The sequence below is a fragment of the Tinamus guttatus genome, unplaced genomic scaffold (assembly GCF_059628265.1).
Source record: "Tinamus guttatus ecotype Peru unplaced genomic scaffold, ASM5962826v1 Tinamus_guttatus_pri_ptg000643l, whole genome shotgun sequence".
NCBI lineage: Eukaryota > Metazoa > Chordata > Aves > Tinamiformes > Tinamidae > Tinamus > Tinamus guttatus.
In genome coordinates, this window is record NW_028289177.1 from 384,311 (window position 1) to 407,891 (window position 23,581).

The 23,581-nt window shown below is 68.6% G+C and overlaps 3 protein-coding genes across 3 annotated transcripts; 2 read left to right on the forward strand and 1 right to left on the reverse strand.

Moving 5' to 3' along the window:
* The first annotated feature begins 1,595 nt into the window (after positions 1 to 1,595).
* On the forward strand, positions 1,596 to 3,906 carry TM6SF2 (transmembrane 6 superfamily member 2). Its single transcript, XM_088535772.1, has 9 exons — positions 1,596 to 1,655; positions 1,751 to 1,848; positions 2,183 to 2,286; positions 2,351 to 2,433; positions 2,514 to 2,638; positions 2,742 to 2,843; positions 2,941 to 3,033; positions 3,323 to 3,442; positions 3,703 to 3,906. The coding sequence occupies exons 2-9, from the start codon at positions 1,828 to 1,830 to the stop codon at positions 3,904 to 3,906; spliced, it is 852 nt and encodes a 283-aa protein (XP_088391898.1). The 5' UTR covers positions 1,596 to 1,655; positions 1,751 to 1,827.
* Positions 3,907 to 4,766: 860 nt separating this feature from the next.
* Positions 4,767 to 8,961, forward strand: HAPLN4 (hyaluronan and proteoglycan link protein 4). Its single transcript, XM_088535770.1, has 5 exons — positions 4,767 to 4,783; positions 6,255 to 6,372; positions 6,521 to 6,883; positions 7,405 to 7,707; positions 8,620 to 8,961. The coding sequence occupies exons 2-5, from the start codon at positions 6,255 to 6,257 to the stop codon at positions 8,955 to 8,957; spliced, it is 1,122 nt and encodes a 373-aa protein (XP_088391896.1). The 5' UTR covers positions 4,767 to 4,783; the 3' UTR covers positions 8,958 to 8,961.
* Positions 8,962 to 10,017: 1,056 nt separating this feature from the next.
* NCAN (neurocan) lies at positions 10,018 to 19,778 on the reverse strand. The gene is made up of 15 exons (XM_088535752.1): positions 19,655 to 19,778; positions 16,776 to 16,852; positions 16,089 to 16,490; positions 15,441 to 15,615; positions 15,248 to 15,375; positions 14,883 to 15,176; positions 14,383 to 14,742; positions 13,073 to 14,287; positions 12,570 to 12,686; positions 12,379 to 12,492; positions 12,145 to 12,303; positions 11,804 to 11,886; positions 11,586 to 11,730; positions 10,787 to 10,969; positions 10,018 to 10,238 (listed from the first exon to the last, which is right to left on the reverse strand). Exons 2-15 carry the CDS (start codon positions 16,843 to 16,845, stop codon positions 10,090 to 10,092), a joined length of 3,594 nt encoding a protein of 1,197 aa, XP_088391878.1. The 5' UTR covers positions 16,846 to 16,852; positions 19,655 to 19,778; the 3' UTR covers positions 10,018 to 10,089.
* Between the last annotated feature and the right edge of the window lie 3,803 nt (positions 19,779 to 23,581).

Genomic DNA, 23,581 nt, shown 5'->3' on the forward strand with positions numbered 1-23,581 from the left:
CCGGCTGCACGGCCGGGAGGGCGATGGAGCACGAGCAGCCCTGACCCCCGCAGCGGCCGGGACGCGGCGGGACCTGGAGCGGCCGCAGCTGCTTCCCCGCGGGCAGGGTCGGTAACGGCCCCGTTGTGCCCCGTCCCGGCTCCTGCCGAGGCCAAGGGGCCTCCCGCGTGGACCAGCCGCGCCGGGGCCCCGGGCAAAGGGCAGGGCGGCCGCTGCCGCCGCGGACTCTGGATCCGCAGGGCAGGGAGCGGCGGGAAGGTCGGGGCGGCTCCTCCCGGTGCCCGCGGCTCCACGCGGGGCCCGCGGCTCCTCCCGGTGCCCGCGGCCGGGAGGGGAGGCGCAGGGGGTCAGCGTGGCCCCGGGCTCCCCCTGCGCCCCCCGCTGCTATTTCGGGCCTGGATGAAGCGGAGCCTTTCACCAGCTTCCCTTTTCCTGCGGATCGGATGCGCCGTGTCCTCTTGGCTCTTACACTACTTAACAGTTTCCACAATTAATTAGGGGGGGATAAAACCCAGCGCTCGGCTCCTGCCCGGTTTCGTTCTCCCCCAGAGCGGCTCCCGCCGCGTTATCCGGCCGCGGCGCTTTAAGGCGCTGCCCGTTTGCCCTGCGCGGGGCCGAAGTCCGCGGTGACGGCGGCGGCTCCGCGCGGCAGCGGCTCCGGCTCCGGCTCCGGCCCGGGCGGCCGCGGGATGCAGCTCCCCGCGGTGCCGGGCGCGCTCGCGCTCTCCCTGCTCGCCTTCCCCGCCGCCCTCGGCGCCAGCAGCGCGGCCGCCCTGGCAGAGTGAGTGCGGGGACGGGACGGGACGGGACGGGACGCGGCGCTCGGCCCCGCGGGAAGCACTTTGCTCCGGGCAGGTCGGAAGGAAGGGGTCTGGCCGCGTAGGAGGCCTTCGGGGCCGCGTTTTTGCCTTCTCATTATCCTGCCACAAGGCTGCTGCCTCTTTCATTGCCCCGTAAAGCGTTGGAGATGCCAATGCCAGCTGTGTCCTATGTATCCTCTTATTGCTAATTTCTGCCTTTGCTTCACCACCAAGGGCACAAAGATACTTTAGCCAAGGTTTTCCCCTGCCTTGCTGGCAGAATTGGTGTATTCCTGACCTCCTGATTAACTTCCCTTACAGAACTCCTGATTTTCCATGCCTTTTTTCCCCCAGTCCCTTCCCTTGGGTCTGTCCAGCCCCCGCACAGCCCTTAGGCTCTGCTCAGCTCCCAGCAACAGGTTCCGCACTTGAACCACGAATCCACCATTCTCCGGGAGCAATTAGTCATGTAGCAATTAATTATACAGTAGCAATAATGTGCTCTCACTGTGGCAAATCAGAATCTGATTTTTTTTGTTTGTTTGTTTTGTTTTTCCCTATAATCCCTTTCTAATCGCTTTACACAGTGATATGATATATATTTACATTGTTTCTTATGGTAGTGTACGAGCTAAGAGCCACCTGCATTCAAGCGGGACTGGCAGCCCCGCTCCTCAAAAGGGAGAGCAAAATTCCCATGATTCCACCCCAAAAACCCCTGATGGGGGCTCGTCCCTGTCGCCCCCTACAGCAGCCCCGCGGTGCTGATGCTCGTCGGGGCGCTGGCGCTCGCTGGCCTCCTCGGCCTCGTCTTTGTGAGCGGAGGGAGCCACTTCCAGGACCCGCTGTTCTGCGGTGAGTCCCGCGCGGGGCCGGGATGCTCCGTGTGCCGGCAGCGGAGCCGGGGTCTCGCGGGATGCGGCGCCGCGCTGAGCTGCTCCCGCCCGCAGTGTTCGTGGTCTTCTCCTTCACCTCTGCCGTGGACCTCGTCATCGCGCTGGAGGAGGACGGCTTCATCTCCGGCTTCATGGAGCTCTACGTGAGGGAGGTACCGAGGCCCGGCCGGCGCCACGCGGCCCTGGGATCCCTGCTCAGCTGCAGCCTTGAGCAGCTGAGTGGCTCCATCCCTCCTTCCCCCCATCCCTCCTTCTCCCCATCCCTCCTTCCCCCCATCCCTCCATTTCTCCATCTCCCCTTCTCTCCATCCCTTCAACCCTCCATTCCTTCATCCCTCCGTCCCTCCTCCCTTCTATCCTTCCATCCCTCCTTTCCCTCCATCCCTCCATCTTCCTCCATCCCTCCCCATGCAGCAGGGAACGGGGTGCCCGGGGGCAGCAGCTCTGGCCCTGGTTCAGCTGCGGCCGACGCTCCCGTTCCCGCAGGGCCAGCCCTACCTGCGCACGGCGCACGGCATCACCCTCTGCTACTGGGACGGCACCGTCCACCACGGCCTCTACCTCGCCATGATCGCGGCCATGAGCCAGAGGTGAGGGCTGTGCGGCGGCCCCGGCGCGGGCACCGCGAGCCCCGCGTCACCCCTCTCTCCGCAGGAGGAACTACAGGAGCCTGGGGCTCTTCTGGCTGGGCTCCGTGATGATGAGCATCGTCGTCTTCCTCCTCGGCAACCTCATAGGTGCGGCCATGGGGGGTCCTGGGGCGCCCGCGGGCACCGGGGCTGCTCCATGGCACTGAGTCCGGGCGCTGCTCCCGCAGGGAAGTACAGCTCGGACCTGAGCGCGTCCTTCCTGCTCAACGTGCCCTACGTGATGCTGCCCGTCTGGGCCGGGCGGCGGCTCTTCCAGCAGCCGCGGGCGCTGCCGGGTCTCACGACCGACGAGGTGAGCGGGGACATGGGACAGGGGATGTGGGGCTGGGTGTCCCCGCTCGGGCCGCCCCGGGCATGGGAGAGCGGCAGCGAATGTGGCTCTGTCCCCGGCCCAGGTCACGGAGGAGCAGCGCAAGGGGCTGCACCGGCGGCCGCAGGACGCGGCGCTGATCGTCCTGCTGCTCCTGGCCGCCGTGTTCACCTTCTTCAGAGGGATGGTGAGCGCCGGGGCTGGCTGTCCCTGGGGACGCTGCTGGGACGCTCGGGCACCCCGGGGTGCCGGTGTCCCCCCCATCATCACATCTGCCCGCCCAGGTGGTCCTGGACTGTCCCGCTGACTCCTGCTTTGAGTACATCTACCAGCGTGAGCCGTACCTGCGTGACCCCGTCGCATACCCCAAAGTGCAGGTGACGCTGGTGGCACAGGGGACCAGGGGCCCTGCAGAGCTCCATGGCAGAGGGGAAAGGGGACCAGGGACCTGCAGACCCCCATGGTGCAGGGGACCCCATGGAGCCCCATGGAGAGGGAGCAGCTGGGATCATCCCTGGTCCCTGCAGCGGCCACAGGGGTTTGTCCCCAGGGTGGGCAGTGGGTGACACTGGGAGCTGTCCCGGCAGAGCCCCCTTTCCCAGGTGCAGGGTCTGTCCCAGCTCTGACCCAGGTGGCACCACCGTGAGCCGGTCCCTGTGTCCCCAGATGCTGATCTACCTCTTCTACGTGCTGCCCTTCTTCTGCCTCGGCATCTACGGACTGCTCCGGCCCGGCTGCTCCTGGATGCCCGATTGGAGCCTGGTGGTGGCTGGTGCCATGGCCCAGGTGAGCGCTGCGGGCACAGGGGACCAAGGGGACCTGGGCCAGCGGTGCCGAGCTGCCCACCCCTCTGGGAGGCGTTTCCACGGCGATGCCCGAGCCCGATAATTACTTTTTTTCCTCTGTGGATCATAATGGAGCCAGGGATGAGTGAGACAGAAATAGGCTGGAGTGAGCGGCCGCCATCCCGAGCTGGGACCCGCGCGGTGGAGGGGAGAGAGGGGCCCCATGGCCACACGTGTCACGAGCTGTGCTGTGCTCTGCAGGCGCAGTTCTCCCACGTGGGCTCCTCGCTGCACGGCCGCACGCCCTTCCCCTACCAGACCCCCGAGGACGTTCGCGGCAGCTTCCTCGCGGCCAACGTGCTCTACGCGCTGGGCCCGCAGCTCCTGGCCCTGCGCTGCCTGTGGCGCCCCGCGTTCTTCCTGCCCGCCGCCGCCGGCCTCCCCCGCGACAAGAAGCTCCAGTGACGGGCGCTGCTCCCCCTGCCCTTGCTGCGGCCCCCGGGGCTCCGGTGGCTGCCGGGGGCTCCGGGCACTGCCGGGGGATGCTGGTGCTCCGGGCACGCGGCACTGGCGGAGACGCTGCGGGAGTGGGCACTGTCCTGCTGGGCACCGCGCTCTGGAGATGCTGCACGTGGACATGAGGACCAGGGACCTCGGAGCAAAGCAGTGTTTACAGAATAAATGCCCTAACGGGATGGCTTTTTAACCCCCGTGTGTCTGGATGGCTGCCGAGGACCTTGCCGTCACGGGTACCACAGCATCGTGTGCTTCCCCCCGTCCTGATCCCTCTCCCTGCGGGATTGGGGCTCTCTGTGTCCTTGCTGTGTCCTTGGCACTGTGGCTGGGACCTGGGGAAGCATCGTCTCGGGGTGCACGGGGACACAGGAGGGTGCATAGGAGTGCAAGGAGGGTGCACGGGGTGCAGGTTTGTGCACAGGAGTGCAAGCGCGTGCATAGGGATGCAGGAGGGTGCACAGGAGGGTGCCTAGAGGGATGAAGAGGCTGTAGGAGGGTGCACAGGGACGCACACGGGTGCTGCGGCTGCACACGCGTGTGTGAGCACTCCCGTGTGCGTGTCTCCGCGGGCGCACACGCGTGTCCCCGCTGCACGGAGGGGCCGGTCCCCGTCCCCCCCGCCCGGCCCGGGTTGTCCCGCGGAGCCCGCCGGGCTGGTGACCTTGGCGAGGCGCCGCCGTGCGCAGCGCCGGGACCGGGGCCGGGCGGCGCTCCCGGTGCCGCCCCCTGCGCGGAGCCGCCGCGGCAGCACCGGGAGCTCGTGCGGGCAGCGCCCGCCCCCCCGCCCGGCAGCACCGGCTCCGGCTCCGGCCGCGCCGCAGACACGGTGAGTGCGGGCGCTGCGGCCCCGCTCGCTGCGGCGGAGCCCGCGGGGGTCGCGGCGGGACGGGCCCCCTCCTCCCCCCGGTGCGCCCCCCCCTCCCGCCGTGCGCTGCGCCCCGCCCCCCCCCCGGCACCGGCGTCCCGCAGCACCGGGGCTGCCGCCGCAGTGTCCCGCACTGCAACACTGCGCTGCCCCCCGGGACACTGCCACCCCCTGGGACACTGCACTGCCCCCCTGGGACACTGCACTGCCACCCCGGGACACTGCACCGCCACCCCGGGACACTGCCACCCCCCGGGACACTGCACTGCCCCCCGGCACACTGCACTGTCCCCCGGGACACTGCCACCCCCCAAGACACTGCACTGCCCCCCCGGGACACTGCACTGCCACCCCGGGACACTGCACTGCCACCCCGGGACACTGCCACCCCCCGGGACACTGCACTGCCCCCCGGGACACTGCACTGTCCCCCGGGACACTGCCACCCCCCAAGACACTGCATTGCCGCCCCCCCCTCCCCCCTCCCCCCTCCGGGGACACTGCCCCCCCGGGACACTGCACTGACCCCCCTCCCCTGCGACACTGCATGCCCCCCCCTCCCGGGTCACTGCACTGGCACCAGGGGGTGGCACATGGGCACTGGGACCCCTGGGCAGCCCACGCTCTGCGTCCCCCAGCTGGGTGCCAGGTCCCCCCCATCGGGGCAGCCTGTCCCCCATGTCCCCAACCTGCCACCGGGACTCTCTGGGGGGTCATCCCTGCTCCCTGACCCACAGGCAGGCGCCAGGATGCCGGGCAGGGACAGCCCTGTCCCCTGCTCCCCAGGCGGGCACCGGTGCTGGGATGTCCTGGGCACCCCCTCCCTGACCCCCCCGTCCTTGGGGCCGCTGCTTCCCACGGTGGGTCCAGCCCGGATCTGGGGCAGCCTGGAGGACGCGGAGCCCCCGGCAGCAGCGCGCAGCCCCCCGGCCCCGGCGGGTCCCGCACCCGCTTCCCAGGCAGGGGCACAGCCCTGGGGCCGGCGCCGCAGCCCCTCCAGCGCCATCAGTTCAGTTTACAGCTGTGCCGGCGCGGACATAAATAACTAACGAGATCCTGCCCGGAGCTCGTGCCATGAAATATTCATCCCGCCTGTAACTGAGCGGGTGAAGCGGAGTTCAGCACCAGGCTTGGCTGGGGGCGCGCGGGGCATCCCCGGGGACCCCCGCGTTGGAGCCCCCCCCGCCAGGGGCTGTTAACCCCAGAAATGCCGCTCGGCTGGGCTGGCATCAGCCAATTCCATTGGTTCTCTCGGTCCCCCTTGCTCCCAAATGGGGAATTAACGGGATGCGGTGCTGAGCCGGATGCGGCTCCTCACGGCATCCAGAGCCTCGGCAGAGCACAAGGCGGGTGTCCAGGTGGGGATGCGGCCTCGAGCGCAGCCGCCCTCCTCTCCAGGTGCCTCCGGCTCAGCCTCCTCTTCCCTCTCCAGATGCGCCGCGGGGGCCAGTGGCCGCGGGCCGGCGGCCTGGCCGCGCTGCTCGTCCTCGCCGGGCTCCTCTGCGCCGCCGCGCTGCCCAGCGCCCGCAAGAAGGTGGTGCACGTCCTGGGTGAGTGGGGACGCGGCGTGGGGACAGCGCACAGCCACGGCGGGGCTTGCAGGGCCACCGGGCCCCCCCAGGCGCGAGCCCCCGCTTTGCAATGCGGGAGGGAGGCAGCGGGATGGAGCCGGGGCCCTGAGCCTGGCGTCCCTTGCAGAGGATGAGAGCGGCGCCGTGGTGGTGCAGACGGCGCCGGGCAAGGTGGTGACGCACCGCGGCGGCACCATCATCCTGCCCTGCCGCTACCACTACGACGTGTCGGCCCACGCCGCCGACGAGATCCGCCTCAAGTGGACCAAGGTGACGGAGCCCATGGCCTTCGAGGACGTGTTCGTGGCGCTGGGCAAGGCCCGCCGGGCCTTCGGCAGCTACCGCGGGCGCACGGCGCTGCAGGAGGACGGCTTCGGCGACGCCTCGCTCATCATCCGCAACGTCACCCTGCAAGACTACGGCCGCTACGAGTGCGAGGTCACCGACGAGCTCGAGGACGACACCGGCACCGTCAAGCTGGACCTCGAAGGTAGGGGCTGGAAGGGCTGGGGGTTCCCCGCGTGCTGAGCTGGGCTCACTCCCACTTTGCAGCCGGTCGTTTTTCCTGCCGTGCACTGGGTTTTATCAGCTCCATGACTGGCTTTTATTGCTGCTCCGGGTTTTTGCGCCAGCAGCTAATAAACGTCCGGGATAGGTAGCGGTGAGGCCTTGGGAAGCACTGGGAGGGGGATGCACGTGGTGGCCCTGCTGCTCTGAGCTGCATACTGGCTTTCCCAGCCCTGGGAAGCAAAATCCCCATGGTTGCATGAGCCTGGGAGCACTGGGCTTGGTTACCAGCCCCGCATCGAGTGTGGCCCCTGCAGCTCTTTTAGGGGAGGGTCCCGCCACCCTTTTTGGGTAGGGGGTTGCAGAGCACCATCCCCTCCACCTCAAAGTGACAGGGGAGCCCGGCAGAGCCACAGCCTCCGCAGCGCAGAGCAGCATCGACCTGGGGCTTTGCGGCCGGGGGGACCCCCGCAGCCCCCTCAGTGCCACTCTGGGCGCTCGCAGGCGTCATCTTCCCCTACCACCCGCGCCTGGGCCGCTACACGCTCAACTTCCACGAGGCGCAGCGCGCGTGCCAGGAGCAGGACGGCATCCTGGCCTCGCACGACCAGCTGCACCAGGCCTGGCTCGAGGGCCTGGACTGGTGCAACGCGGGCTGGCTGCAGGACGGCTCCGTGCAGTACCCCATCGCGCGCCCGCGCGAGCACTGCGGCCGCAAGGACACCCCCGTGGGCGTGCGCAGCTACGGCTACCGGCACAAGGACAGCGAGCACTACGACGCCTTCTGCTTCACCTCCAACCTCGACGGTAACGGCCCGGGGGGCGCCGGGGTGGCTCCGGGGGGTCCCCCTCGACGGGGGAGCTGAGGCCGTGCGGAGCCGTCGTGTCCCCCTTGCAGCCGGGCTCTGCGAGTCCCCGCGCAGGGTAATTGCAGCAGCAAATGGCCCGGGTGATGGATGAGGCCAGGGTCGGGTAGGACAGATCGGAGCTGGGAGCGTCTCCTGCTGTGTAAATTCCCGGCGCTGGCAGGGCGGCGCGGGGGGCTCTGAGCGTGTTTGTTTAACGGTGGCAGGCAGGATAAATAGCCGGCGTCCCCGCCGCGGGAGCCGGCGCCGCCGCGCGGCCCCATCAATCCGCCTGCCGAGGCGGCGCTTCCCGGGAGCCCCGTGCGCTGCAGCCAACGGTGCTCCCGGCTCCGGCCCCTTTGCACAGTGTGTCCCCGGTGGGTCCTTGGTCCCTGGTGGGTTCCTGGTCCCCTGCTGCCGGGTGGACGGTGCTGTGGGAGCAGTGCCAAGCGGGGCGTATGGCTCCATGGGAGATGGATAATGCCAAGGATCTGGGCAGTTCCATGGGAGCAGGATGGTACCACGGATCAGGGTGGCTCTGTGGCAGCAGAATGATGCCAGGGAACTTGGCAGCTCCATGGGAGCTGGGCAATGCCAGGGATCGCCACGGGAGCTGTGTGATACTGGGGATCTCAGTGGCTACACGGGATCTGGGCGATACTGGGGCTCTCTGAAGGAGCAGGATGATGCTGGGGATCCTGCCAGGAGTGGGATGATGCTGAGGATCCCACCAGGAGCAGGACAGTGCTGGGGGGTCCCACCAGGAGTGGGATGATGCTGGGGATCCCGCCAGGACCAGGACGGTGCCGGGGATCCCGCCGGGAGCAGCCCAGTGCCGGCCCCCGCACTGACGTGCCCGTGCCCGTTGCCGCAGGCAAGGTGTTCTTCCTGAAGACGTTCCGCAAGCTGAGCTTCGCCGAGGCGGCGCAGGCGTGCCGGGAGAGCGGCGCGGCCGTGGCCAAGGTGGGCCAGCTCTACGCGGCCTGGAAGCTGCAGCTGCTGGACCGCTGCGAGGCCGGCTGGCTGGAGGACGGCAGCATCCGCTACCCCATCGTGAACCCGCGCGCGCGCTGCGGCGGCCACGAGCCCGGCGTGCGCAACCTCGGCTTCCCCGACAAGAAGTACAAGCTCTTCGGCGTCTACTGCTTCAAGAAGGCGGCCGGGGACGCCCCCGCCAAGGACTCCAGCCAGGGACACCCCAACCGCGTGTGAGGTGGCCCCGTCCCGCGTGTCCCCTCCGCGCGGCCACGCCGGGCTGCGGGACCGGGCTGGGGATGGAGTGGGATGGGGGCTCCGATGGCCCCTGCGGATCCGGCTCAGAGCTGCTGCCTCTGCCCCTCCTTGTCCCACTGCAGACGGGACCCCCCTTTACGCTCTCGCCTGGGGGGCAGCCCCCCCCACGCTGCTGCTTGGAGCTTGCAGGTCCTGGCCGCGCTTGCACACCCCGATGCAGCGATCCGGGGAGGAAGAGGAGCGATCCGGGGAGGAAGAGGAGCGATCTGCGGAGGAAGCCGGTGCTGCTCGGGGCAACCCCAGCACAGAGCGCGCGGGAGCCCCGCGTCCCCCAGCCCCGTGCTCGCCGCTCTGCAAACCAGCGCGTTGCATGTGCAGAAAGCAACGGGGGCGACCGGGGGGCCTCGCCTGCCCCCCGCTCCCGGCTCAGCTTTGGCGCAGCCGCAGCGGCTCCAGGAGCTGCTCCAGAGGCAATAAAGCTTTGGCAGCTTTGGGGACTGGCACCTCGGAGAAAAAAAAAAAAAGAAGCCCACGAAAACTGTTAAAAAAATTTATTAAAATGTCCAGCAGTACAGAAAGGCAGAGTCAGAAAGGGCGGGGGGACGGGGCGGTCACGTCGCAGACAGCGGAGGAAGCGCCACACACACACGCCAACGCCGGGGGCGGCCGACAACGACGGGGGGAAGGAGCCCCCCATGCCCCGGCCCCACGGCGGCTCCGGCTGCAGCCCGGCTCTGGGACAGGCCCCGGGAAGCACCGGGAGCGCAGGGAGCGAAGGGACTGGGTGCAAGAGGAGCCGGGATGGGCAGGAAGGGGGGGTGTTAAAAACCTTCAGCCGTCCTTGGTGGCTGCCAGTGTGGCACGGGGGGAACCTGAGGGGTCAGGGGGGTCCCAGCGCCTGCGCCAGCCCCATAGAGGCTCTGCGGGGCTGGGGGGCCGAGCATGGGGCATGCAGGGGGGGCCGGGGGCGCAGCCGCCCCCTCCCGCTCCTATTCCCTACGGGGCCGGACATCCTAGGAGCTAAAGCCGAGGAGGGGGCTATAAAAGAGGGCGGTGGGGCGGGGGTGCCGCGCGCGGGGCGGGCGCCGCGGGCCCTTGTGCTTGGTGGCCGCTAGAAGTAGTGGCCCTCGCGCATCCCGTCGAGGCGCGGGTGCCGGCGGCGTTTCCGGCGCTCCTTGCGCGGCTCGTGCTGGTGGTGCTGGTGGTGGGGGTGGCTGTGCCGGTGGCGCCGGTGGCGCCGGGCCCGGTGGGACCGCCTGGCTAACGGAGGCAAGGGGGGGCGCACGGTGTGGTGAGGGGCCCCTGAGACCGTCCCACCCACCCTTCCCACCACATCCCATCCCTCCATCCCATTCCAACACATCCCAAGTCCCCTCATTCCAGTCCATTCTATCCCATCCCAACCCATTCCATCCTATCTATCCCATTCCATCCCATCCCATGCCAACACAACTCATGCCATGCCATGCCATGCCAAGCCCTCCATTCCGTCCTATCCCATCCATCCAATCCCAACCCAACTCATCCCATCCTATCCAACCTGTACCAGCCTATCCCATCCCATCCCACACCAGTCTATGCCATCCCACCCCATTCCATCCATCCCAACGCAGCTGATCCCATCCTATCCAACCTGTACCAACATATCCCATCCCACCCCACACCAGTCTATCCCATCCCACCCCATCCCAACACAGCCCATCCCATCCTATCCAACCTGTACCAACATATCCCATCCCACCCCACACCAGTCTATCCCATCCCACCCATCCCATCTCCACCCATCCCGCCCCGCGGCCACCGCTCACGTTTTGTGCACAGGATTTTGGGCCGGTCCCACTTGCCGTTGCTGTGGCACTTGATGGTGGGCACGTGGCGCTGGGCGAAGCCCTCCTCGCACTGGTAGCGCACGCTCGCGTGGACGCTGTAGCTCTCCCTCCTCTTGCCCACCGGGAACGCGTGGGCCACGTCCGGCGGGGGCCCGCACAGCACTGGGGACGCGGCAGGCGCTGAGCGCGGCCGCGGGGCCCGGAACGCGCCGGGAATCCCGCCCGGAGAGGGGCTCCTCCGGCTGCCTCGCGCCAGGGTGTTTGCCCGGGATTTACGTGTTTAATTAATGGTCTTATCGGGACAAATATATCATTACACATGGCTGGCGGAGGGGGAGACGCGCTCCTCCGGCTTGGCACGAACAGCTGGAGGTTAATATAACTTTCAAGATAAGGGATGAGAACTTAATAGTTTTAATGGTGCCAAATTAAGCAAATTAAAATGGAGAGAGAAGAATTAAGCTGTGGGGGAAAAAAAAAAAAAAAAAAAAAAAAAAAGGAGGCGAAGGGAAGTGGTTTGAGTTTCCCTTGTCAGAGGGTTGTGAGGGGAGAGGTTTCCCGAGGACCCACAGGGAGGGATGCCAGGATGGCAGGACAGGGATGGTACCAGGGAGGGATGCTGGGGCATGGGATGGGGAGGGTGCCCAGGATGCAGGGACTACAGGACGGTATCCAGGGGTGGATGTTGGAGCTGCAGGATGGTACCCAGCAGGATGCTGGGGACGGAGGATAGGGACAACTCCTGCGGAGCGATGCCAGGGACGGGCGCGGGCAGTACCTGTGCCCTTCTTGCAGATGTAGGGCAGGTTGTAGTTGCAGGGCACGTCGTTCCACTTGCCGATCTCATGGGACACGAGCACCACGCAGTCCTCACCGCCCGCAAAGAAGTTATCGGGCTGGTTCTCCCGCCAGTTCTCGTATTGCTGGGGGCAGCGGGATGGGGTGAGCGCCTGGTGCCCTGCGCAGCCCCTGCCTGCCCCGGCACTGCGGCCTCACCAGGGCCGTGTTGTCCGTCCACTGGAAGTCCTGCTCCACAATCCTGTCGTTGAGGCCGATCCAGGTGTTTTCATGCCCAAAGCCTGCAGGGAAACAGGGAGGGGGCTCCGGGACATGCAGCGTCACACACAGCACCAGAGCAAGGGGCCAAATCCTGCCCTGCTCCCTGCAAGAGGGACGACGGGGCTGTTGCAAAGCTGGTGTACGGGGCAGTGCACGCGCAAAGGGAGCGGAACGGGGGCACGTGTCAGCTTGGCGACTCCCTGGCATGGGAAACCTCCCCTCTCAAGCCGGACATTTCCCGGTCTCCGGAGCCGGCGCCTCCGGCAGCGCCCGCGTACCGTTGATGAAGGCGTGCTCCTCGCGGGAGTGGATGCTGGCGAGGTGGCCGGCGCGGCGGCGGCAGTCGCGCTCCGCGTCCTCCCAGGAGCGCCGGTGGGCGAAGTAGCGGTAACAGTGGCCCTGGAACTTGTGCCAGTTGTGCTCGCAGCCCTCCGTGTCTGCGGGGCGGACGGGGACGATGGCCGCGGGGTCCCGCGTCCCCGGCCCGCGCGCGTCCCCGCCGCGGCGCCCACCTCTCTCGCAGCGGCTGCCGCCGTAGCTGGGCAGGCAGAGGCACACGAAGGTGTCGACCTCGTCAATGCAGGTGCCGCCGTTGCGGCAGGGGCTCGACAGGCAGTCGTCGATGTCTGCGGGCACAGGCGGGAGCTGCGGCGGGGCCGGGGGCGCGGGCAGCGCGCGGCACCGCGGCGCGCGGCGGCCTCACCGATCTCGCAGTTCTCGCCGGTGAAGCCCGGGGCGCAGCTGCAGCTGCAGACGGCGCCGGCGGCCCGGCACGTCCCGCCGTGCAGACACGGGTTGTTGGCGCACGGCTCGGGCCCGCCTGCAAGGCAGGACGGCACCGGGCGCTGCCGCCGCGCACGGCCCCGCGCCAGCCCCGCGGCCCCGGAGCCCCCGCGCGCTCACGGCCTCTTTCCCGGGCCCATGGGCTCTGCTAAACGCTGCCAGGGCTGCCCTGCTCGCTATTATTTTTAGCAGCCACAAGCATTAAATATTTAAGAGGATGCGTCCCCAGCTGGTTTTAATAGCCCGACTCACTTGGAGAAACCCAGGATGCATGGGGAGAAGTGCCCCTGGGAGCCAGGATGGGTTGGATAAAGCACTGAGGCCTCTAAAGCTCTTCTGAGGGGTGACGGGCAGGACAGTGGGGTGCGAGCGGGCACGTCCCCGTCCCCATCCCCGGCCCCGTGCGGGGATGGCTGCACTCACCGGCCAGGCTGCCGTTGCTCTCGCCTGTCCAGGCCGTCAGCCCCGGCTCCTCCGGCTCCTCGGCGCTGCCGCTGCCGCCCTCCAGGAACGGGGAGCCCCGCGGGGCCGCGGGCAGCGGCTCCCTGCTCGGCACCGCGCGCTGCCCCCCGGGCTGGGGGGCACCGGGTGTCACAGCTGGGGGGACAGCGGTAGAGCTGGGGGGCACAGGGGGCTCGTCCTGCTTTGCCCCCTCAGTGGGAGCATCCTTGATGCTGGGAGCACCCCCAGTGCCAGGAGCATCCTTGGCACCAGGAGCATCCTCGGTACTATGAACATCCTCAGTGGTGGGAGCATCCGTGGTGCTGGGAACATCCTTGGTACCAGGAGCCTCCTCGGAGACGGGAGCATCCTCGGAGATGGGAGCATCCGTGGTGCTGGGAACATCCTTGGTACCAGGAGCCTCCTCGGAGACGGGAGCATCCTCGGAGACAGGAGCATCCGTGGCACCGGAGCTGGTGGGGGGCACCGTGGGTGCAGACGTCAGTGCAGCCGTGGGCTCAAGGATGCTGCGGTCGGTGGCCGGCGGGGTGGCAGAGCTACCAGCTGGGGAGCTGCCAGTTGCCCCATCCTGGTGCGAGTCCTGGTGGGGCGATGCTGATGAGGGGACATCCCGCACAGGGGGGACGCTGGAGGCTGAAGCGTCCCCCTCGCCGGAGCGCCCAGGCTCGGTGCCCGTGGGGCTCTGCCCGCCGGGAGCCCGTGGGGCGGCGGAGGGGACAGGCACCGCTTTCCTCTGCCGCTCCAGCGAGCCAGCGGCGGTGACGGGGGGCAGCGGGGACGGCAGCGGCCCCGGGGCCTCGGCCAGCAGCGGGGCTGGTGGCGGCACCGACACCCCGGCCTCCTTGCTGAGGGTGTCCCCGGAGAAGTCCTCAGCGGCAGGTGGCCGGGGGGCATCTCCACGGGCACCGGATGCAGACGGCGATGGGGACGGCGTTGGGGACGGCATTGGGGACAGCAATGTCAGAGGGGTCAGAGACGATGCAGGTGCCCCAGGGTCCCGCGGTGCCACCCGGGGGCTCCAGCGCGGGACATCCCTGGCGGCGGGCAGCTCTGGCGAGGGGGTCGCCATGGTGGTGGGGCCCTGGTGTCCGGGCGCCGTGGGCTCTGCAAGAGACGGCGCGGGCAGTCGGGCCGGGCTCAGCGTGCGCCGGGGCCAGGGCATCGCTGCAGCCTCCCCTGCTCCTCACCCGGCTCCTGCAGCTCGTTGGAGAGCGGCCGGGCGCCGGGGGGACTCCACGCGCCGGGGGGACCGGGCACCTCCACGGTGTTGCCTGCAGTCCCCGGGGCCGGCGTGGGCACCGGGGGGACCGTCCCCGCGGGCTCCCGGTGCTGCAGCTGGAAGTGGCGCCCGTTGAGACCGGGTGCGCTGCTCCGCTTCGGGGCGGCGGTGGCCGCAGTGGCACTGCTGGAGCTCAGCGGGGATGGGGACGGGGACAGGGACAGGATGGGTGGCAGTGGAGGTGCAGGGCTCGCAGCCAGGCCCCGCTCCACCACGTTGAGCGACTCGTCCTCACGGGGCCAGGCCAGGAGGGACACGGTGGCAGCTTGGGGGGCCTCCCCCGAGGCACCGGGGTCCTCACGCTCCTCCGCCGCCGCGTCCTCATGTCCCCGGCGTGTCACCTCCTCCGAGGCTGCAGCAAGAGCAGGACGGTGGCACCGGGGAGACGCGGGGACCCCGGGGCCAGCACAGTGGCCACCCCCCATTGCAAGGCAGCAAGGGGCTGCGCCCGCCGCGGTGACCCGTCCCCGTCCCCGCCGTGCCCGGCCGTACCTCGGTAGCAGTAGGCGTCGAACCTGGCGGCGGCGGCGGGGAAGCCGGTGCGGTTGGGGAACTGGTAGAGGGTGCGGACGCCGGGGGCCTGGCCGCCGCACTTGGCGCGCGGCGCGCGGATGGGGTAGCGCACGCTGCCGTCCGCCAGCCAGCCCGGGTCGCAGCGGTCCAGCCCCGCGCGCCAGGCCAGCTGCAGCTGGCCCGTGGTGGCCAGCGCCGCGCCGCGGCCGCGGCAGTGCCGCCGCGCGCCCGCCCACGTGAAGCGGCCCGGCGCCGTCGCGTGGAACACGCTCCCTGCGGGCAGAGCGCAGCCCGTCGGCATCACCCGGCGCAGGGACCGCGGGCTCCGCGCTGCCCGCGCTTGCCTTGCAGCTCGCTGGCGTAGCAGTAGACGTCGTAGCGCTCGCCGGGCTCGCGGCGCCCGTAGCTGCGCACGCCGGGGAGGCGCTCGCGGTCCCCGTAGCAGCCGGGCCGGGACAGCGTGATCGGATACCTGCGGACAGCAGTGTTGAGCTCGGTGGCCGCGCGCCCCGCGAGCCCGCGGCGCCGTGCGCTCACCGCACGCTCTGGTCAGCCAGCCAGCCGGCATCGCAGTTGTCGTAGCCGTCCTCGAAGGCCGCTTGCAGGTGCCGGGGCGAGGCGACGACGGCCGAGTTGTCCTGGCAGGCGCGCTGGGCGGCAGCGAAGGTGAGCGCGTAGCGCGCGCCCGCCGGGCGGTAGTGGAAGACGACGCCTGCACGGGGAGCGGAGGCTCTGCTTGCACAGCTTGAACGTGGGGCATGCAGGGGGTGCAGAGGGGGGGCTTCGATGGGGGGGCCTGGCTTGCAAGGGGGCATGCATGGGGGGGATGCATGAGGGGCACTGCAAGCTTGCAAGAGTGCATGGCTTGCAAGGAGTGCATGAGTCACATGGGGTGCACGGCCTGCATGGGGGTAGGCATGGGGTGTCCATGGGGACTTGCATGGGGGGCCCAGCTTGCATGGGGACTTGCATGGCTCATTTGCATGGGAGACTTGCACAGGGGAAACAGGAATCCTGCAGGAATGTGTGGCTTGCAAGGAAGGCATGAGTTACACGTGTGCATGGCTTGCATGGGAGGCACGGGGGCTCGCAGGAGGGCAGGGCTTGCACGACGTGCATGGATCGCGTGGGGCTTGCACGGGGAGCCCAGCTTGCCCCGCAGCCCCGCAGTGCCGTCCCGCTCACCCGTCACCTCCAAGGGCAGCAGGTCCTGCTCATCGTCGATGCCGGCCACCACCTCGCAGCGGTAGAGCCCGGCGTCGCTGGCGCGCGCGGCGCGCAGCAGCAGCGTGGCGTTGCGGCGGTCGCGCGCGTAGCCGGGCAGGGCCACCCTCCCCTCGTAGGCTCTCACCACCTTCACCGCGTTGTCCTTGGCCACGAGGACGGGTGCCTCCTGCCGCTGGCCCGCGGCCGAGCGCACCTTGCTCCACTTGATGCGCGGCGGGTCGGGGGGCTCGTTGGGGCCCCGCGCGGGCACCGGCTGCAGCGCGAAGACGCAGGGCAGGGCCACGGGCTCCCCCAGCGCCGCACGCACCGCCGGCTGCTGCACCTTGCGGATGCGGATCACCTTCCCACCGTCCTGCGAGCCTGCAGGCACAGGCGCCCCGATGCCAGGGGGACGGGCGGGAGAATCCCCCACGACCCACCGGCAGCCATAGGAGCCTCCTGCTCCCTCTCCTCCGCTAATCCCGGCCCTGCCGGCGCGTGCTCCTGGCTCTGCCGAGCAAATCCCGGCGCAGGGAAGCGGCGCGGGGGCAGCACTGCTCCGAGCTCACAGCCACGCCGCCAACGGGATTAAAGGTTTAAGGACCCCCCGCTCAGATCCCCCACGCCAGGGGCTTTTCCCAGGCTGATCCCATGCACGGGACTTACCCAGCACGGCAGGGAGCAGGGAGAGGCCAAGCAGGAGCCAGCAGCCGGCGCCTCCCATGCCATGGCCCATCCTCGACCTGCAACGAGAGCGAGGACGGAGGGCAGTGCTCACCTGAGCCCCATAGATGATCCGCTAAGGCACTAGCCCTGTGGCATTAGACTGCCCAGAGCCGGGTAGCACTGCTGGGCATCCCAGTGCAGGGCTCACTGCGTCCAGGCTCCGGAGCCCCCGTATCCCGATGGAGCCCAGCACCAGCAGAGCCCCGAGCATCCCGGGTCAGATAAAGCCAAGCCGGGAAGCAGCCCTGAGCCCTTCCTGCTAAGCGAGTAAGCAACCAAGTCATTGGTACCCTTGGGCGCAGGATTGGCACACAGGACGCGCGGCAGCAGAGGAGAGTGGGACTCAGCACCACATTCGGTGTCCCCTGGGGCAGGGCTCCATCACCCACGTTCCCCTTCTTTCTCTTTTTTTTTTTCTTCCCTTTTCACCCACGTTTTCCCTTTTTGCATCTCTCAACACTTCCCCCCTTTCAGCTTCCAGGCGGCTCTTTTGCTCCTGAAGCCCAAAGGAGGCGTTTCCTGTGCGGGAAAGCGGTGGACGGACGGACAGATGGACAGAGCAGCACGGACGCCTCCTGCCCCCACATGGGAACAGGTCCCACCACAGCACCCCGATCCCGCAACGCTGAGACCTTCCCCTCCTCCATCCTCCTCCTCTCCTGTCCAAGACCTTCCTCTTCCCCATCCTCCCGCTCCGCTCGCCTTCCCTGATGTCAGCGTTTCCGCAGGTCTGGCAGCTCCAAGGGGGGGGGCACCGCGGCAGCACCCGGTCTCAGCGGTGCTGCCACCTTCATCGAGGGCGTTTTGTCCCCAAAACAAGATCCCTCGCCCAAAGGGCCACCGGCAACAGCGCCGCGCAGCATCCTCAAACAGAGGTGGGAGCTGGGTTCCCTCCTGCTGCCTCTTGATCCACTGACCCACATGGAGCTCAGCAGCCCCAACGCCAGGTGAGGGGCTCCATGGCGGCCGGCACTGGTAGCGGGTGCCAGGACAGCTCCATGCTCAGAGCATCAGCGCCTGGAGCCGGTGCCCAGCCCAGGGAAGCCGGAGCAAAGACGGGCAAGAGAGATCTAAAATAACCCTGGTGCAACCCCCCCCCCCCTTCACACACACACCCCCCTCCAGCCAGGATGAACATTTTCACATCTGTCACTAGCTGTCACATCATGAATAATTCATCGGCCTCATGAATATGCAAAGCGGGGGCTGGTGATTAGCCTCTGCTGAAACCTCCCTCCGCTCCTGCCAGGCCGGGTGACCCGGGCTCTTTTGGTGCCTTTTCTTGCAGCCTGTCACCGAGTCGGGGACGCAGTGGCCGGGTGGAGGGAGCCGTGGTGTGGGGGGATCCATGGGGCATGGGGAGGCAGCGAGGGGTGGCAGCGGCTACCCAAGCACCCTGGATGGGGCGGGATGGGCACCCTTGGTCCCAGGTATCTCCAGGGGGGCGCAGGGCCCGTGCAGTGGCCTGTGACCTCTGCTGTCCCCATGGGTCACTCCAGTCCCCAGCGCGGGACATGAGGGATATCAGAGCGCGGCCACCCCGGATCCATCCCCCGTGGGGACACCCAGTGCAGGGCCTGATCCCGCCCAAGGCAGCAGGTCCAGAGCCGCCCCCCGCCCCCGCACAAACCCGTGTCCCGGTGCCCGGCGCCGCGTCCTGCCGCGCTCCGCGAGCCCCGCGCGCCGCCGGCATCGCCCGCACCGCGTCCCGCCGGACCCACCTCCCCGGCGCTGCCCCCGCCGCTGCGGGGCTGGGGGGAGGCGGCGGCGACGCGGCCCCCCGGGACCCCCGCGGGGCTGCGGCGGGACCGGGCGCCCGGCGGCAGCGCTGGCTCCGGCGCCTCCTCTCTGCCCACAACAAAGGGATTGTGCAGAGCGGCGCTGCCGTCACCGCGCGCCAGCGTGACGCTCCCGCGCCCCCCCGGCCCCACGGCATAAATTAGCACCTCGCGAAAGCGCCATCCCCGCCAAGATGGGCCCAGCCTGGGTGCGATTTTTATTAGCAGACAGTCTGCAGCCTTTATTTTAGCATCTGGTTTTTTTTTTTTTTTTTTTTGGTCTTTTTTTCCCCTGCTTTCTGTCTCTGCTGGGTGCTGTGCAGGAGCCTGGCGCAGCGGCAGCGTGGCTGTGACTGTGGTCCCTTGCACACGGGCTGAGGGCTCGTCCCAGGCCTGGCACGGAGCCATTGACAGCTCCGGACCCTCCGGCACCTTTTCCACTGGGAAATGCTCCCGCAAACTTTGCCAAGGCCTGGGAAGCGCCGGGGCAGCACCAGGAGGATGCTCCGGTCGGCGGCTCCGCTCCGGCCGGCCTCGCCGCGCCCGGCATCGCCGCGCGGGCTGGCGCCCCCCGCCTGGGGGGCCGAGTCCTTGTGCCCCCCCGCGCCGCCGCCCGCCCCCGCTGCAGAACTCGGCGGCTTCCTCCCTCCCGGGCAGCCCCAACGGCACCGGAGCGGGCGGCAGCGACGGCAGCCGGGAGGCTGCGGTAGGGACACGGCTGCCGTCCCCCCCCATCACCTCCCAGCCCTAACGACACCGGTGCCCCCAGTGCCCCCCGGGCGCTGTCCTGCTGTCCCCAAGGCCTGGGGGCTCCTTGCTCCAGAGCTCAAGCTCCAGTCCCGATGCCCCGTCCCCGTGTCCCCTCCCCAGCGCCGCGGTGACAGCCGCGGTCCGCCAGCCGCAGCCCCCCCGCCAGCAGCGCCGATGTCCTCGAGTGTCCCAGCGCCGTACCCGTCCCGCCCCCTCCCCGTGCGCTCCGGTACCGGCCCCGGTACCGCAGGGGGGGCGCGGCGGGGGCGGAGCCGGTGCCGGTTCACGTACCTGTGCCCGGGCTCAGAGCGCGCCGGGAGTCATCGCCGCCGCCGAAGCCGCCCACCGAAGCGCCCGCCGGCACCGGGGGTTAAAAACGGGGCGCGGAGGCTGGGGGAAGGCGGGGGGTGGGGGGCAGCGGGCCGGGCCCCCCCGGTGGGGGCCGGGCCGGGCCGGGCCAATCGCGGCTGGCGGCGGGCGCGGCCCCCCCGCCGCTGCCGCCCGCACCTGCCCGCAGCCCGCGGCGAAACCCGCTCCGCGCCCGCCGCGCTGCCCGGTGCACGGTGAGGGGCGCCCGCGCATGCGCCCGGCTTTGCGGGGGGGTGGGGGCGTTTTCCAGCTCCCCCCGCGCAGCGCTGTCCCCAGCGCTGTCCCCGGCGTCCCCGCGCTGTCCCCTGCGCGGGCCGCGGCCGTCCAAGCAAAGGGGGCATTTCCAGCCCCTCCACATCCCGGTGCTGAACCCGGGACATTCCCCCATGGGTCCCCGCACGCCCATCCCATCACTCTGCCTTGGAGCTCCGGGAACAGCCTGAGGTGGGGCCAGAGGAGAGACCATCGTTGTTCAGCACCCCCAAAGCAGCACTACGCCCCAGAACACACACGCTGCATCCCTGCTGCATCCCATCCACACCCCCGCCCTGGCACCCCCCTGGGTGCAACTCTTCCTTCTAGTGGCAAGGCTGAAAAAGGGGTATTTTCCAATGCTTTCCCCTTAATCCCCTCCAAATTGGTGCCCAAGAGATATCCCAAGCCAGGAACTGGATCCTGCAGGACAACCTGGCTGCTGCTGCTTCCTGTGCTGCTCTAGGGATGCAACTCTCTGCGAGGGCTGTGACCAGCCAGCTCTGAGGATGTTCCTTATCCAGGCAGAGATTTCGGCCAGGAAGGGGCATCCAGCAGCATCCTGCAGCCCTTGGGAGCAGGAGAAGTTGCTGAGGATGAGTCAAAGCCTGTGAAGCCCCCACGAAGGATCTGGGACGTGGTGCTGCCATGAGTGGTAACGGCGCGGGACCGCACAGCGCCAGGATGCCGGCAATCCAGGCCTGAACCCTATGGCATCCACGGAGAATGGCAGCCTGTCTACAGTGTGCTAGCACTGGAGATGTCACCCCTTTTCACTCCTATAGGATGAGCCCACGGAAACCCGAGAGAAAAGTTCTCATTTCCTATTCTATTGTAGGGCACTTTGCAGAGCGGGCGCCGCTTCCTGCCTTTTGTGAGGCCCTGCCACAGGCCCTGCTGTCCCCGCACAGAGCCCCTCTGTTCCCTCTTTGTGCTCCTGCAGCTGGCCTGTCCCATAGGTGCCGGTGGAGCCGCAGGGGTTAATGGCTCTGCACCCCATGCCAAGTGAGGAGAGGGGCCCAGGCGTCCTGCCCCAGGCCCGTGCACCCCTTGCCATCCTGCATGGAGCAGTGTAGATGTCCCCATCTTGCTGGCATGGGGACCTGCTCCGGGCATGTCCCAGCTGGGAACAGGGTCAGCATCACTCAGGGCTGAGGACGGGGCAAGGTCCCATGGCCACAGTGGGCCCCGTGACAGCAGTGGCCCCGCGGCTCCTGCTCCCGCCACTTGTCTTGCTGAGTGGAGGTGCCACCACTGAGTTATCGGTGCTCTCCTCTCGAGTACAGATAAATGTCACAACCGGCAGCAGCCCGCGCTGCTTATGGATGAGCATTTAATAGTCATGTCCCACGCCAGCAGCTGCTCCCGCTGCTGGGAACTGGGATGCAGCCAGGGACTGGGATGCACTGGGATGCAGGATGCGGCCAGCCAGGTGCTACCTCCAGCCCTGGCTGTGCCCCTGGGGTTCACAGCTGGATTTGTGGGTTTGGGGACCACGTGTGACATGAGTTTGGTAGGTCTTGGCTAGGTTTGCCTCAAGCCAAGGGCAGCAAGGAGAGACAAAGCAACTGGACGCTGGAATGGGGGGACAACCTGGAGCGCTGGGGCCGCGGGTGCCGGCAGCGCGAGGGGCCCTGTCCTGCGCCCCGCCGCAGCGCTTGTTATTCCGCTCAGGTCTCCTGGCGGCTAATGAAGCCGCTTCCAGGAGAACTGCCGCATCCAGCCGGAGCCCGGCGGGCTAATGAGGCCGCGGCCGCCGCAGCTGGGGCTCCCCATGGGGAGACGGACAGACGGAGACCGGCAGGATGAAGCAGCATCCCCGCGTGCAGGCTGCACCCCGCATGGCAGCACGATGCCCCCTTGGGACAGCTCCCTCTTTTATTGTCCCTCCTTCACCCTGGCAGTCTGCAGGGCCCGTCCGCCCGTCCTGCCGCACATCCGTGGGGACAGGGCTGGGGGCAGCCAGCGGGTGGGAGCACCCCCAGCCCCGGCCGGGCCCTTGTGGTGCCAGGGCCATGGTGCCCCCCGGCTCAGCCTCCCTCCAAGCCAGCGGCAGCAGGAATTGATTTTATTTTCTGTTTCCATGGCAACTGCCTCCCTCCCTTCCCCCTCCGCTTCCCGCAGCCCAGGCCGGCTCCCGCGCCCTCCACCAGCTCCGTCCTCTGCGCTCCCTCCTGCACAGAGGTCACCGGGAATGGTGACACCGGACGTCCCTGCCGTGCCCCATTCCCATGGCATCTCGCGGACATTCCACCTCGCTGCCATCCATGAGCATCCCCATGGAGACGGCCAGGGACCAGTGCCCTAGGGGTGGCTCCGTGTGCCCCAGGTCCCCGACTCTCGGCTGTGACCACTGCACCTCTGCCAGCACCAGGGCTATGGCCGGAGCTGCTCCATTAGTCCCGGCCCCATCAGCCCTGCAGTGGCTCCTGCTTTTGACCCAATTTCCCAGGCAAAACACAGTGAGGGGGAGAAAGGTGGAGGAAGATCATGACGGCAGCGACGACGCGCTCTGGGGCCCGGCAGGGTGGGTGTTTTAGCCAGGTGGTTGAGGCTGCTGCTCTGTCCCCTCATGGGCTGGGGCTAATTGTCCCCTTGCTCACTAGCCATGTGGCTCTCTAGGTGGCAAGGCCAAGGGGGTGGAGGGCAGAGTGTCATTTTGTGCAGGTGTCATTGCACACACATCGCATGCGGCCGTGCATCACAGTGTGCGTGCACATGTGTGTCACTGAGTGTGTACCGCGTGCGGCTGTGCGTCACGGTGTGTGTGCACATGCGTGTCACTGTGTGTGTGCAGCATGTGCATGCATGTGCAGCCCTGTATCCCTGCGGGTCTGCCCGTGCAGGTGCGCGTCCCCGTGTACAGTCAGATCCTGAGCCTTGCGCGCCAAAGCTCGTGCAGGCGCAATCCCTGCAGGCCACTGCTGCGAGGAGCTGTGCTGCGATGCAGAGCGAGGGCTTTGCGGCGCTCACCAGGGTTTATTTTTGCTTTTGCACGGCCGCCGTGACTCATGCGCACGGGCGAGCGCCCCGCGAGCTCTGTGGGCGCTGCTGGGGGCAGGAGGGTTGGCTCGAGCAGCCGTCACCACGCGGGGCTGCAGGTCCCTCCCCGCGCGGCTCCAGATCCCCGTGCGGCTCCGCTGGGACTCTCGGGCCCGGTGGCTGTGCTGGGAAGCAGCAGCACCAGCGACGGCAGCGCTGGGAAGTGGAGATTCCTCGGCCTTCTGGTGCTTTGTGCCAGGGCCTTGCGCCGCTGCAGGGATGCCCAGATGTGCAGGGATGCCCAGATGTGCAGGGATGCTCCGGGATGCTGCAGGGAGCGCAGGGACGCGCTTCCCCGCGCTCCGGTAGCGCCACCTGGAGCGTCGCTGCGGGAGGATCCCGGGACGCGGCGGGGACGGGGGGGGGGACACCGGGTCTCCGCGCCCCCGCCCCGCGCGGTCCCCGCGCTGCGGAGCTCGGAGCGGCGCCTCCCCCGCGGAACGGGGCCCTCCCGAACGCCTGGGCCCCTGGAGCGGGGGGGGGGAGGAGGCGGGGGAGGGCGGAGTTCTGTGCGGGGGGGAAGGGGCGTTCCCGGACGCCTGGGCCCCGAGGAAG

Bases quoted from the DNA above. Each gene is read 5' to 3' on its own strand.
- TM6SF2 (XM_088535772.1), top strand. From the start codon at position 1,828: ATGGAGCTCTACGTGAGGGAG. The intron at 1,849-2,182 runs GTACCGAGGCCC...CCGTTCCCGCAG, and splicing joins TGGAGCTCTACGTGAGGGAG to GGCCAGCCCTACCTGCGCAC. The intron at 2,287-2,350 runs GTGAGGGCTGTG...CTCTCTCCGCAG, and splicing joins ATCGCGGCCATGAGCCAGAG to GAGGAACTACAGGAGCCTGG.
- HAPLN4 (XM_088535770.1), top strand. From the start codon at position 6,255: ATGCGCCGCGGGGGCCAGTGGCCGCGGGCCGGCGGCCTGGCCGCGCTG. The intron at 6,884-7,404 runs GTAGGGGCTGGA...GGGCGCTCGCAG, and splicing joins CGTCAAGCTGGACCTCGAAG to GCGTCATCTTCCCCTACCAC. The intron at 7,708-8,619 runs GTAACGGCCCGG...CCGTTGCCGCAG, and splicing joins CTTCACCTCCAACCTCGACG to GCAAGGTGTTCTTCCTGAAG.
- NCAN (XM_088535752.1), bottom strand. From the start codon at position 16,845: ATGGGCCATGGCATGGGAGGCGCCGGCTGCTGGCTCCTGCTTGGCCTC. The intron at 14,743-14,882 runs GTACGGCCGGGC...CTCTTGCTGCAG, and splicing joins CGACGCCTACTGCTACCGAG to CCTCGGAGGAGGTGACACGC. The intron at 14,288-14,382 runs GCAACACCGTGG...GGTGAGGAGCAG, and splicing joins GCCGGCCCCGGGGACTGCAG to GGGAGGCTGCAGCGATGCCC.